Source organism: Rhinatrema bivittatum, chromosome 5 (genome assembly GCF_901001135.1).
Source record: "Rhinatrema bivittatum chromosome 5, aRhiBiv1.1, whole genome shotgun sequence".
NCBI lineage: Eukaryota > Metazoa > Chordata > Amphibia > Gymnophiona > Rhinatrematidae > Rhinatrema > Rhinatrema bivittatum.
Genome location: NC_042619.1, coordinates 67,326,650 through 67,341,584, shown reverse-complemented (window position 1 = coordinate 67,341,584; position 14,935 = coordinate 67,326,650). Strand labels below are relative to the sequence as shown.

General features: G+C 50.0%; 1 protein-coding gene across 1 annotated transcript in view; it reads right to left on the bottom strand.

Moving 5' to 3' along the window:
• DYNC2H1 (dynein cytoplasmic 2 heavy chain 1) overlaps positions 1-14,935 on the bottom strand; it is a 1,848,033-nt gene that overhangs the window by 362,040 nt on the left and 1,471,058 nt on the right. Inside the window, exon 79 of the mRNA XM_029602426.1 lies at positions 3,433-3,588. Coding sequence (XP_029458286.1) covers positions 3,433-3,588 — 156 coding nt within the window. The remainder of the gene's footprint in view (positions 1-3,432; positions 3,589-14,935) is intronic.

Here is a 14,935-nt window from a genome sequence, read left to right as displayed (position 1 = left end):
GATTCAGTAACAATGTCAGAGGTATTTTTTCAAGGAGAGGGTGGTGGATGCCTGGAATACCTTCCCAGAGAGGTGGAGATGTTAAGGATAGTGACAGATTTTAAAAAAGCATGGCACAATCCCAGAGGATCCCTACCACAAAAAAATGGTAATGAAGCACTGGGCAACCTTCACTGAACAACAATTGCAGCCCAATGCAATAGTGATAAGGCTGCATTGTGCTTCCTGGAAGGCATGGGTTATCCTACACAGAGCAGCAGCTGAAACTTAAAGGGCCCCATTGGGATTGGGGTTGAGTTCCATGTGGGAATTTGATACCTTGGATAAGTCTTTTCGTTCTTTATCTGCCATATTTACAATGTTACTAAGTCTATAAAACATTTTGCAGTTAATCTTGTAGATGGAAGTACCCATTTGGCACCATTTTAGAAAGAGAAAGAAAAAATATATTTGAAGATAAAGCACTCTCCAATACTTATCTATATGTATATGTACTGTTAAATATTACATGACCTCTACCAGCAATTCAATTGGTAAAATAAACATTTTATTTCTCATATAAGTAAGCTATTAGCATTGTTGTCAGTGATTTTATTTCTCATAACATTTCTCATATAAGATTTAGTGGAGTTCGGGGGAGAAGTAGACAAGGGATCGGCTTTGCAAGCCTTCAAGTATTCAAACATAGGCTTGGATTTTCTATTGTCACTCAGCTTAGTGAATCCCACGGTAACGGGGGGCGGGCCTGCGAAAGCCGGCAGTGATCGCACCACCGCGGTGTTACTGCTGCGGGCTTTCGCACCCAATAGCGCCACCATGAAAAGTGGTGTTATTGGGTGCGCTACTGGTGGCGAAAGCGGGTCTTACCTTATCGCCGCCAGCGAAGTTACTGCCATGTCCACCTCCTCGCCGCCCCGACTCCTCCCCTTCTGGCCCCGACTCCGCCTTGACTCCGCTCCCGGTTTACAAAATAACCCCCTTAGTAGGTTAAGTTTCAAAGTTATCCCAGTAATTTTACCTGGATAACTTTAGGTAAGTTTATTAAACTGGAGATTTGTCCCACTAAATATCGATTACAACTTATCTGGCTAACTTTGTCTGTTCACCACTTGTTTGAATATTGACTTATCTGTTTAATTTATAGTTGATTATATTTTGTGGAGATTAAAAACATTTTGATGTCCACATGATTTTCGGACAGTTTCTTGGCTTACCAACAACTGCCCAAATATTAACTAGCAATTTCATATGAACATATTATGCCAATACTTACTTTACAGATGACTAACTCTGGTCCTTGAGCCAAAAACAGTCCTGATTTTCAGGACATCCACAATGAATATGCATGAGATATATTGGAAGCAACACATGCAAATTTATCTCATGCATATTCATTGCATATATCCTAAAAATCTGACCTATTTAATGGCTCTTGAGGACAAGAGTTGGCTACCCCTTATTTAGTTCCTTACATTGTTTGCCAATCCAGTGGAGAATAAAATACAAATTAGCCATGTTAATTAATAAATTGTTTAGTTTAAATATCTCTCTTTGGGTTAATGCCATGCTTTCCATTTACAAACTTATTCAAGTCCTTAGATCTTCACAATGCAGCCTACTAAAAATACCTACTACTCACTCAACTCATTTGGTATCAAGGCATTTTCAATCACTGGTCCTATTTTTTGGAATAGTCTCCCTGATTCTGTATGGATGCTTGAAGATAGTCATTCATTAAGGCACTGAAGACATTTCTATTCAAGCAGGATTTTAAATCAGATGTTCACTAGGTAATCAGATGGGTATTTTGATGAACCTTAATTTTTAGAGTTTGGACAGTCTGATGAAGATATGTCAATATACTAGGGATGGCATTTTAACATTACTATGCAGGGGTTATTAATATTGGTATGTTAGGTTTGTTTTGTATTGTTATCTTATTTTTATGTATGTTTAATTTCTGTTCCCTGCTTTGAACACTGCATGCATGCAGGATAAAAATATTTTAAATTAATTTGTTTGGGTGAGAGTGTGGGGATGTGTGTGTATGTATATTGGTAGCAGACAGGCTGTTTGTGTGAATGTGTTTTTGTATGTTCATGCACACATGAAAAAGAGGTGTGTGGGATTAGAGGAGGGTGGGTGGTTGTGTGTTGTATAGGTCAGGGTAGACAATTCCAGTCTTGGAGTGCCACAAACAAGGCAGGTTTCCACAACATCCACAATGAATATGCATGAGATATATATTTCCATAGAATGGAAGTAATTCATGCAAATATATCTAATGCATATTCATTGTAGATAGCATGAAAACCAGATTTGTTTGTGGTACTCCAGGAACAGAGTTGCCTACCCCAGTTGTAGGTGTTACCAAGAACCATCTTTTATGGAATACAATGAAGGATCGAATTTAAACCACAGACAACGCTGCAAGCATCATCTGTTCATCTCTAGGATCTGTACTCCTTTCAGCTCTTAGCACAGGGATAAATGTCTCAAAGTGCCTGAAGTGTAGAGAGGGGCCTAAAGGGAGTGTGCCATCCCGGAGGAACCATGGACAGAGAAGCCCACAGCATTAGGTGCCATGATAACTGCCAATTTAAGGACCCCGCCCATTTTTATCCATGTCTTCAACTTATGTGTAATCTTTCTAGCAAAGGAAAAAGGACACAGATAGATATTGAAAATGATATAAGGCATTCTCCATTTGCTAAAAAGAATTCCTAAAATGTACTCTAACAGTTATATCTGATCAAGAAGTATTGACTATGAAAGATACTAAAGTAGCAACTGTTGTGTTTAACTATAACAATTAAGCATTTGTGTTTTAATTTTTAAGACAAGGGATCATAAAATGAAGTTGGAGGGTGGAAGGTGCAAAGGAAATACAGGGAAACACTTTTATTGAAAGGGTAGAGGATGTCTGAAAAAGTCTAGCAGCACAGCTAGTAATAACCAACATCATGACAGAATTAACCATGTTTGGAACAGTTAAGAGAGAATAATGTTAAGGGCAAGAAAAGAGTTGCATGTAGAAGAAATTAGAGGAGGTCCCAGATGCTGGACAAGTTTTAGAAACTTTTATGCTCAATCACATAGATGTGAGGGGAACCATAAAGGAGAGATGAGCAGCCAATGTGCACAGAGCTGTTTTATAGTTGCATAAAACTCCAAGAAGAGGAGGCATGATCAATTAAATGAACTGCAATAAGACTCTAATATATTGTATTTTTAGGCAGTGGAAGTTGGCAGACTGGGTGGTTCAAATGGTCATCTGCCATCATCTATTATGTTATTAATTACAATAATTTCTCCAAATCATGAGCTTTCCATTAAATATCTATATTTGTTTTGAGAACATCGCAAGTTTCACTGCATAGTACAAGAAAATATTTTATATAATCAGTTATGTTCAAAAAGTAGGAGGCTTACCTGAGGGATATAATTTCTTCTTTCTTGGCAAGCAGCATGAAACCATGCCAAACTAAAGAGAGCTTGAGCTCGAGGCAAAAGTCCATTCTTACTAATCTGTTCTGGAGTCCAGGATTCATATGTCCTCATAAGATTCTTCTTCAGGCCAGGAGGTGCCTATGGAAGGAATGCAGAAAAATAGCATCATTCTAATCTTTTATGTAATTTGAAGTTTGGAAGTGCTAAAAAAAAGATTCAGTAAGACTAAATACGTTTGATCTTCATGAGAATTAACTTATTTAGACAAGAATTATGAATACAGTATGTATGGTAAGATGATCAAGTACAAAAATTGAATTTACATAAATAATGTTAGCTAGCAAGAAAAACAGTATGGAGAAGGACTACTTCCAATCTATGGCCTCTTAGCTGAGACAACAACAATTGCAATGATGTTCTTTTTTTATATGGACACCAGCCAGCCAATGTGAGACAAAAAACTTCTTTCACAAAAACCATCAAAATATCTTTCAGATGGTAAAGACTTCCAAATGCTAACAATCTAAGCTATATTTGAACTGTTATGTGACAGAAGATACATTATCTGCCTCAGGATCAAGGATAAAGTGCTAAGAACAGAGTATATAGAATCCAGGGACAGGTATAGGGAAGTACAAATACACTAAAGAAAAATGAAAACAGTAGTAAGAAAAACAAAAGAAGTACTTAGGCGGAGCTTGGGGAGAGAGAGAGAGAGGACCAAGGTCCACCTCAAACAACTAAACCCAAAAGGCCTACAAAAGTAAAGGACTTGTATAAGAAGGAAGAGAGATACGAATTGAACATTTAGAAAAACACTGTGGGCTGAAGGAAAAAGCTTTAAGAAGAACTCAAGTCAAGCAGAGAAAAAAGGAAAAATCATAACCCTATCCAGACTGGGATAATAAAAAGGGGTGGGAGGACCATAATCATTTAGTTGACTTAAACAGAAGGCACATTCAGAGAGAGAAAAGAAGTTGATAAGAGAGGAGAAGCAAGAAAAAGATATTTGATACCCTCAAACCGTCATATATAGTGATAGCAGTGGGGTTATGATGCTCCAAGGAGTGGCTAGGGAACCTGTGAAGTCTGGGAGATCGGGGATCATTAACATATGACAGATACACCCAATAGGGTTCAATGTTCTTGCAAAGCTGTGCAGCAAACCAGTGAAATCTTTCTCCCTGCCTGATGCCACATCAGCTGTTTTGTGGTTTGAACAGTGCGGAGCCAGCAGTTTCTGTGGGCTACCAAGACGCTACATGGTTCAAACCGCAAAAAGACTGGAACAATTCCAAGTGAGGAGAAAAATGTTAGTGGTCCCAAATGCCTCTTAAAAGGAAAGTTGTCTAGATCTCACCTTGATAAAACAAACACACAAATAATTTTTTCTCCTGTCTGCTTTATAGGGGACCACATTGTAGTTTTATTTTGTTCTTTTTTTCTGTTTCTTTTATCAATGTGATTTAATGAATCTGGAGAAAATGCTATGTTGTTGGAAGAGCAACCGCAGCAATAACAATTATAGAGTCAGCAGTAAGTGATTCAACAACAGCTGCAGTAAAAGTCATTGTCAATACTGTCAAATACCAATGCAAGGGTTAAAGGACCCAAGATGCAGCCTCAGATGAAAACCTTTAGGTAAATTTTTAAAAGTCCAGAAACAAATAATGTAACCAGTTAGATGGATAAGTTATCAAAGATATTCAATGGTATGTCTTGTGGAATAGCCTCAAATTGTTGCAGTTTGATGCTGCTGGAGAGGATAGTGGACCCTTGGGCCGGCCTACCTAGGGAGACAGGGTAGGCCGGGAGGCAGAGCCACAAGCTAGGAGGGTTCACCCAGGAACCATGGACCCCCAGGGAGGAGCCCGTAAGGTCCCGGGTCCTTGGGACTGGGAGCTGTTTGCACAATGTCCAGAAGGCTGTAGTGAGGCGTAGGCCGGGACCAGAGCAGGCAGAGTGAAAAGGAAGTCCAAGGTACCCGGAAGGCTGGGGCCGGCTGCGCAGAGCCGAGGACCGGCTGAAGGCAGGGCAGCGGGCAGCTACGGAGTCTGTAGCAAACCGGAGTCAGAGGCAGGCAGTGGGTTGAAGCGGGGTCAGAAGCAAACCGGAGTCTGAAGCAGGCTGAAGCGGAGTCAGAAGCAAACCGGAGTCAGAGGCAGGCAGCAGGCTGAAGCGGAGTCAGAAGCAAACCGGAGTCAGAGGCAGGCAGTAGGCTGAAGCGGAGTCAGAAGCAAACCGGAGTCAGAGGCAGGCAGCAGGCTGAAGCGGAGTCAGAAGCAAACCGGAGTCAGAAGCAAACCGGAGCAGGCTAAAGCGAGGTCAGAAGCAAACCGGAGTCAAAGGCAGGCTGCGGGCTGAAGCGGAGTCAGAAGCAAACCGGAGTCAGAGGCAGGCTGAAGCGGAGTCAGAAGCAAACCGGAGTCAGAGGCAGGCAGCAGGCTGAAGCGGAGTCAGAAGCAAACCGGAGTCAGAGGCAGGCAGTAGGCTGAAGCGGAGTCAGAAGCAAACCGGAGTCAGAGGCAGGCAGCAGGCTGAAGCGGAGTCAGAAGCAAACCGGAGTCAGAAGCAGGCAACGTGAAGATCAGCAGGAACGCAACTGAAAGCAACTAAGAAGTTGTGAACCTCGTTGCAAGGTGTTGAGAGAGAGTCTGAATGCCGGTTATATCGGGAATCGGGCGTGACGTCAGCCACGAGGGCGGGGCCGGGCTTCCGGGAGCTGGGCGCTCAAGACGGACGTCCTCGCGCACGCGCGAGACTGGAGTGAAGCAGGCCCATAATGGCGGCCGCCACGTGGAGTGCGAGAAGCCCCCAGTGTCCGGAGCGGGCGGAATGCGGCGACTACTGGAGCGGAGGTAGGCGGGCCTGAGCCCTAACAGAAGGGAAGCGGTCGCGACCGCAACAGTACCCCCCCTTTACGGCCCCTCTTGAGAGGACCGGGTTTCTCCGGGTGGTCACGGTGGAACTGTTGCAATAGGGATTTGTCCAGGATGTTACGGCTGGGCTCCCAGGTGTTGTCTTCGTCGCCGCAACCTTCCCAGGCGAGAAGATACTCCCACCTTCGGTTGTAGAATCGAACATCTAGGACCTCGCGTACCTGGTAAGTGGGGTCATCATCGATGGAAGTGGGTGATGGATCCGGAGGTCTTCGGTGGTAGCGAGAAAGAACTATGGGTTTTAGCAGGGATACGTGGAAAACATTGTGGACTCGAAGAGAGGATGGCAACCTCAGCCGATACAAGACCGAGCCCACTCTCTCAGCGATCCGGAATGGCCCACAGAACCTGGGAGCAAATCTCCGTGAGGGGAGGCGGAGACGAATGTTTTTAGTGCTGAGCCAAACCCGGTATCCTGGCTGATAGGTGGGAGCCGGTCGTCGGTCGTCGGTGGCGATCAGCCGTCTGTTTGGCAGAAGGGGCTGAGCGGGTCAATTTGTTCTGGGTTTTCCGCCACAGGGTCTGTAGCTGTTGAGCCGTTAACTGGGCGGCTGGAGAGGCACTGGGCGTAGCGATGGGAAGCGGAGGTCTCAGCTGTTTCCCGTATACTAGCTGGAAAGGTGAGAGGCCGGTGGTGGCATGAGCTTGGTTGTTATAGGCAAACTCGGCCCAGGGCAGCAGTTCAGACCAGTTGTCTTGCCTCTCATTGGTGAAGGCTCGAAGATAGGTTTTCAGAGACCGATTCATCCTTTCGGACTGCCCATTACTTTGCGGGTGGAAAGCCGTAGAAAAGCTGAGCTGCACCATGAAGCATTTACAGAGAGCCCTCCAGTAACGTGCGACGAATTGTGGCCCACGGTCTGAAACTATGTCTTGCGGGAGACCGTGCAGCCGGAATATATGCTGGGCGAAGAGGATAGCCAGTTCGGGTGCAGAGGGTAACTTAGGCAATGGAACAAGGTGCACCATCTTAGAGAAACAGTCGACGGTGACCCAGATAACTGTCTGACCGCGAGACGGAGGCAAGTCAACCATAAAGTCTGTAGCGAGATGGGTCCAGGGTTCTGTGGGAACTGGTAGAGGCTGTAGAAGACCACACGGGGGTCCCGGACTGGGTTTTTGTCGAGCACAGGTGGGGCAAGAACTTACATGGACGCAAACATCTTGACGAATGTTGGGCAACCAGTAATAACGATTAAGGAGCTCCAAAGTTCTCTCTCGTCCTGCGTGCCCTCCAGTGAGGGAATCATGGGCCCAGCGCAATGTCTTTAGACGATCTCGTCGGGGAACCACGGTCCTACCCTGGGAGAGGACCGTCAGGGCGGATAGGCGAACCTTACTAGGGTCTAGGATGTACTGTGGAGGCTCTTGGTCTTCTTCGGATAGGGAGGTCCGTGAGAGAGCATCAGCTCGGAGATTCTTGGCCGCCGGCCAGTATTGTAGGATAAAGTCAAAGCGGCTAAAGAACATGGCCCACCGGGCTTGGCGAGGGTTTAATCGTTGGGCCTGGGACAAAAACTCCAAGTTTTTGTGGTCCGTATATACGGTGGTTGTGTGTCTTGCGCCCTCGAGCCATTGTCTCCATTCTTCAAACGCGAGCTTGATTGCCAACAACTCTTTATCGCCGATGGAGTAATTCGCCTCGGCAGGGGAAAACTTCCTGGAGAAGTAGGAGCAAGGCAATAACTGTCCAGAATCAGAGTGTTGACTGAGGACTGCCCCGACGGCTATGCTGGAGGCATCGACCTCGACGATGAAGGGTCTTGCCGGATCCGGATGGCGGAGACAGGTGTCTGCGAGGAATGCCTCCTTCAAGTCGGTGAAGGCTGCGACCGCAGCGTCAGACCAGTTCTTGGCGTCAGCTCCCTTGCGGGTCAGGGCAGTAAGGGGAGCGACCCGATGCGAATATTGTGGAATAAAATGTCTATAAAAGTTAGCATACCCGAGGAATCTTTGGAGAGCCTTGAGACCTCGGGGTTGGGGCCATCTAGTTATGGCTGAGACTTTTTCGGGGTCCATCCGGAAGCCTGTGGAAGAAATGATGTACCCCAGGAAGGGCAGGGCCTCAGCTTCAAAGACACATTTTTCGAGCTTGACATAGAGATGATTGTCTCGGAGGGCTTGCAGAACTTGTGTGACGTGGTGGCGGTGAGTCTCCAGATCCCTGGAGAAGATAAGCACGTCATCAAGATAGACAATAACATGAGAGTGGAGCATGTCGTGTAGGACCTCGTTCATGAGATTCTGGAAGACGGCCGGGGCGTTGCAGAGTCCAAAGGGCATTACTAGGTACTCGTAATGCCCGTCCCTGGTATTAAAGGCCGTCTTCCACTCATCCCCTGGGCGAATACGGACGAGGTTATAGGCCCCTCGGAGGTCTAGCTTGGTGAAGATGCGTGCTCCCTGAAGGCGATCCAAAAGCTCAGGAATCAGGGGAAGCGGATAGCGATCCCGCTTGGTGATGGCATTCAAGCCACGATAGTCTATACATGGACGGAGGGAGCCGTCCTTCTTGGCTACAAAGAAGAAGCCGGCTCCAGCGGGAGAACGAGAGGGGCGAATGAAGCCTTTGGCAAGGTTCTCTGTCCTTGCCTGAGACATGGCAGCAGTCTCTGGCAAGGACAAAGGATACACCCGGCCACGGGGAGGCGTGGTGCCTGGTAGCAAGTCGATCGGGCAATCAAAAGGCCGGTGTTGCGGAAGAATTTCAGCCCTCTCCTTGGAGAAGACGTCGGCAAACTCCCGATATGGCTCAGGCAGAAGGAGGGACGAGCAGAGGTGCAAGGTTTTCGGTGGACGTGGAAGCTGTAAACAATGCTCAAAACAGAAGGGACTCCATTGGGTTAGTTGAAAGGTATCCCATTGAATGACGGGTGAATGCCGTCGTAACCACGGACGTCCAAGGACCAGGGGGTGCACGGCTCGTTCCAAAACTAGCAGGGAGATTTCTTCCGAATGGAACAGCCTTGTCTGGAGAGTCAAGGGGGCCGTGGAGCAGGTGATGGTTCCAGGTAGCAGCGTGCCCCGGATGGAGGAAATACGCAGCCGAGGAATCTTTTGCTGCATGGGAAGAGACAGCTGGTTCACCAGATCGGCCACAATGAAATTACCCTCGGCACCAGAGTCAATGAACGCCCGGATCTGGAGTTCCCCACCGGGGTATTTAAGAGTCACTGGTAAAGTGCATTGAGGAGCTGATCCTGCAAAGCCTAGGTGTAGCTCCTCAGTATAACCTAGGCATGGTCGTTTTCCGGACGTTCCGGGCAATTGGCGAGGAAGTGTCCTTTGCCCCCGCAGTAGAGACAGAGGCCTTGCGAACGGCGCCTCCTCCTTTCTTCGGGTGTTAGAGGAGATCTGCCCAACTGCATGGGTTCTCCACTGTTGGCAGAGGCAGGAAGCCCCTTGGGTACCGGGGTTCTGGTGGCAGCAGACGACAGTGGTGGTGTTTTACGGTAGGGGCGGGTCTCCTTATCCCGCTGCTGAAGGCGGCGATCCACCCTGCTGGCGATGTCAATTAAGTCATTTAAGTCCTCCGGGAGATCTCGGCCTGCTAACTCATCTTTGATGCGGCTGGCAAGCCCCTCCAGGAAGATCCCCCTAAGGCAATCATCCCGCCAGCCAACTTCCATGGCCAGTGTGCGAAAGTCTAAAGTGTAATCTGCCACCGAGCGTGTCCCTTGCCTGAGGTGCAAGAGCTCAGAGGCCGCGGTGGTCTGGAGTGCAGGGTCATCAAAAGCGAGGCGAAAGTTGAGAACGAATTCCTGCAGATTCTGTAACAAGGGGTCCTGACGCTCCCACATGGGAGAAGCCCAGTCAAGTGCTTTACCATCCAGTAGCGAAAATATATATGCCACTTTAACTGCGTCTGAGGGGAATTGTGCCGGCAGAAGGGCAAAGCACACGTAGCATTGATTCAAAAAGCCACGGCATGTCTTAATATCCCCGACATAGCGGGTTGGTGTGGGTAACTGAGTCACTGATGCCGAACTGGGTACTGGAGCCGGAGGAGGGACCGAAGGCGGGTCCGGAGGAGTGGCCTCCAGGCGGGAGACCAGCTGTTCCACGGTAGCAGCAAGCGTGTCAATACAGTGCTGTTGCTGCTGGAGGCGTTGTGCCATCCCCGGGATGGCCTGCAGGCTTGGGGCCTCTGCCGAGTCCATGCCCTTGCAAACTGTTGCAGTTTGATGCTGCTGGAGAGGATAGTGGACCCTTGGGCCAGCCTACCTAGGGAGACAGGGTAGGACGGGAGGCGGAGCCACAAGCTAGGAGGGTTCACCCAGGAACCAGGGACCCCCCGGGGGGAGCCCGTAAGGTCCCGGGTCCTTGGGACTGGGAGCTGTTTGCACAATGTCCAGAAGGCTGTGGTGAGGCGTAGGCCGGGACCGGAGCAGGCAGAGTGAAAAGGAAGTCCAAGGTACCCGGAAGGCTGGAGCCGGCTGCGCAGAGCCGAGGTCCGGCTGAAGGCAGGGCAGCAGGCAGCTGCGGAGTCTGTAGCAAACCGGAGTCAGAGGCAGGCAGTGGGCTGAAGCGGGGTCAGAAGCAAACCGGAGTCTGAAGCAGGCTGCAGGCTAAAGCGAGGTCAGAAGCAAACCGGAGTCAGAGGCAGGCTGCGGGCTGAAGCGGAGTCAAAGGCAAACCGGAGTCAAAGGCAGGCAGCGGGCTGAAGCGGAGTCAGAAGCAAACCGGAGTCAGAGGCAGGCTGCAGGCTGAAGCGGAGTCAAAGGCAAACCGGAGTCAAAGGCAGGCTGCGGGCTGAAGCGGAGTCAGAAGCAAACCGGAGTCAGAGGCAGGCTGCAGGCTGAAGCGGAGTCAGAAGCAAACCGGAGTCAGAGGCAGGCAGCAGGCTGAAGCGGAGTCAGAAGCAAACCGGAGTCAGAGGCAGGCAGCAGGCTGAAGCGGAGTCAGTAGCAAACCGGAGTCAGAGGCAGGCAGCAGGCTGAAGCGGAGTCAGAAGCAAGCTGGAGTCAGAAGCAGGCAACGTGAAGATCAGCAGGAACGCAACTGGAAGCAACTAAGAAGTTGTGAACCTCGTTGCAAGGCGTTGAGAGAGAGTCTGAATGCCGGTTATATCGGGAATCGGGCGTGACGTCAGTTGCGAGGGCGGGGCCGGGCTTCCGGGAGCTGGGCACGCGAGACCGGAGTGAAGCAGGCCCGTAATGGCGGCCGCCATGTGGAGTGCGAGAAGCCCCCGGGGTCCGAAGCGGGCGGAATGCGGCGACTACTGGAGCGGAGGTAGGCGGGCCTGAGCCCTAACAGAAGGGAAGCCGTCGCGACCGCAACACAAATAAAGTTATTAGGGTAAACCTAGTTAGATAACTTTGAAACCTAACCAACTATCAGGGTCATTTATCAAATAGCGTTAAAGAAAATTAGGTCTTATCTCTGTTAATTTTTGTTCCTGTAGTACCAAGGATCAGTCCAGACTCCTGGGTTATGCCCCCGCACCAGCAGGTGGAAACAGAGCAAAACTTGTCAGGCTCCACTATATATACCAGGGTGCCGCCTACAGCCTGCCAGTATTACTCAATGTCAAAGCAGTGGATATTCCCCATATAACTAACTATATACACGAAAATCAACCGGGGAACCCTTGGGTCACTTCCCCCATGAAGAACCAGACCCGGCAACAGATTGAATTGACAGAGACTTGCAACAGCAAAAAAAACCCTTTCAATCAACACAGCGGACTCTCCGAACCTACTGTAGGAAAAACACGGGCAGGACTCTGGACTGATCCTTGGTACTACAGGAACGAAAATTAACAGAGGTAAGACCTAATTTTATTTTCCCTGTACGTACTGGATCAGTCCAGACTCCTGGGATGTACCAGAGCTCGCTATCTAGGGTGGGAAACGGAGAGGCCCGCTCGCAAGACGCCTGCTCCAAAGTTCCCCGCTCCGGAATCCTGCACGTCTAAACGATAATGACGCGCGAACGTGTGCAGCGACTTCCAAGTCGCTGCCCGGCAGATCTCTGAAGGTGAGATCTCTTGACGCTCCGCCCAGGATGCCGCCTGAGCCCGAGTGGAGTGGGCTTTTAGGCCCAACGGTAGAGGACATTCCGCCAGGAGGTAAGCCGAATCAATTGCCTCTTTCAGCCATCGCGATATGGACATCTTGGACGCCATATTACCCTTCTTAGAACCATTCCAAAGAATGAAAAGATGATCCGACAATCTGAAGGCATTCGTAACCTCAAGGTAGTGCAAGAGGACCCTGCGCACATCCAACTTCTTCAGCTCCTGGGAGGATGCATCCGAGGGATCAAGATGAGAAAAAGCCGGGAGATCCACCGACTGGTTCAGATGAAATGCCGAAACCACCTTAGGAAGGAAGGACGGAACGGTCCGTAGTGAGATCCCAGACTCAGAGATCCGTAGGAAGGGTTCCCTGCACGAGAGGGCCTGCAGTTCCGAAACACGTCTGGCAGAGGTGATCGCGACAAGAAAAACCACTTTCAACGTAAGATCCTTCAAAGTGGCCCTCTTCAAGGGTTCAAAGGGAGGCTTACACAAGGCCCTGAGAACCAAATTTAGATTCCAAGAAGGACAAGGAGACACAATTGGAGGACGCAGACGAGTGGCGCCCTTTAGGAACCGAACCAAATCGGGGTGGGAAGCCAATGTCCGACCTTCCACGGGACCTCGAAGACAACCCAGTGCTGCGACCTGGACCCGCAATGAGCCACAGGACAGACCCTTTGCCAGACCATCCTGCAGAAAAGACAAAATATCGGGAATGGTAGCCCGGGTCGGACGGAGCGACCTGGCGACACACCAAGATTCAAAGACCTTCCAGACTCGCATGTAGGACAGAGACGTCACCACCTTGCGGGAACGCAGCAGGGTGGCCACAACCCCATCCGAGTAACCTTTCTGTTTCAGACGGCGCCTTTCAAAAGCCATGCCGTTAAACAAAAGCAATACGCCTGGTCGAAACAGACGGGACCCTGATGTAGAAGATTCGGCAACGGCGGGAGCCGGAGAGGCGCTTCTGCGGACAGATTGACTAGGTCTGCGAACCATGGCCTTCGTGGCCACTCCGGGGCCACCAGGATCACTTCCGTGGGATGATTTTCTATGCGACGCAGAACTTTGCCTATGAGGGGCCACGGAGGGAAGACATAAAGGAGGATCGACGTTGGCCAGGGAAGCGCCAGGGCGTCCACCCCCTCCGCCCCTGGTTCTCTGCGGCGGGCGAAGAAGCACGGAGCCTTGGCATTCTGAAAAGTCGTCATCAGATCCATGGCTGGTCTCCCCCATATGGCGCAGATGAGCTGAAATGCGACGTCCGCCAGTTCCCACTTGCCCGGGTCAAGTTGGTGACGGCTCAGAAAATCCGCCTGAATGTTGTCCACCCCTGCGATGTGGGACGCGGCAATGTGGAGAAGATGCCTCTCCGCCCATTGGATTAGTAGACGAGCCTCCATAGCCACTGGGTGGCTCCGGGTTCCCCTTGCCGATTGATATAGGCCACCGTGATCGCATTGTCCGACAGGATTCTGACCGACCTCCCCGAGACCAGGGGAAGGAACGCCCGTAATGCCAGTTGCACCGCCTGGTCTCCAGACGATTGATCAACCAGCGTGACTCTGTCACGGACCAGCGTCCCTGCACTGAGTGCCGCAGACAGACCGCTCCCCAACCAAAGAGACTCGCGTCTGTAGTGACCAATGTCCACTCCGGGGCCACCAGCGAAACTCCTTGAAGAAGCTTGTCCTTCCGTAGCCACCACTGCAGGCTGGAGCGCGCTACCGCTGTCAGGGGTAACAGCAGTTCGAACTGTTCGGAGAGTGGGCTCCAACGGGAGAGTAATGCCAACTGCAACAGACCCATGTGCGCAAAAGCCCATGGAACCAATTCCAGCGTTGAGGTCATGGAGCCAATCAATTGTAAGTAGTCCCAGGCCGTTGGAGGTCGCATCTGCCGAAAGGCCTGTACCTGACCTTGTAACTTGTGACAGCGGTCCAGGGAGTGGAAGACCCTGCCTTGACGTGTGTCGAATAATGCTCCCAAAATTCCAGAGATTGTGAGGGTTGGAGATGACTCTTGGCCGTGTTGACCACCTAGCCGAGGGAGTGCAAAAGGTGCAGGACTCATTGAACTGTGGCCCGACAGAGCTCCTCTGACTTGGCGCGGATCAACCAATTGTCCAGGTATGGGTGGACGAAGAGGCCCTCCCGACGTAGGTGGGCCGCTACCACCACCAGAATCTTGGTGAATGTCCTGGGGGCCGTCGCGAGGCCGAAAGGCAATGCTTGGAACTGATAGTGCTTCCCCAGCACGCAGAACTGGAGATATTCCTGATGTTCCTTCCTGATCCCGATGTTCAGGTAGGCCTCTGTGAGGTCCAGGGATGCCAGGAACTTCCCTGGGCGCACGGACGCAATCACGGATCTCAGGGTCTCCATGCGAAACCGCGGGTTCCAGAGACAACGATTGACCTCCTTGAGATCGAGAATGGGACGGGAGGAGCCTTCTTTCTTTGGCACGACGAAATATATGGAGTAGTGTCCTCTTCGTTGCTCCGAGACCGGGACTGGAACGA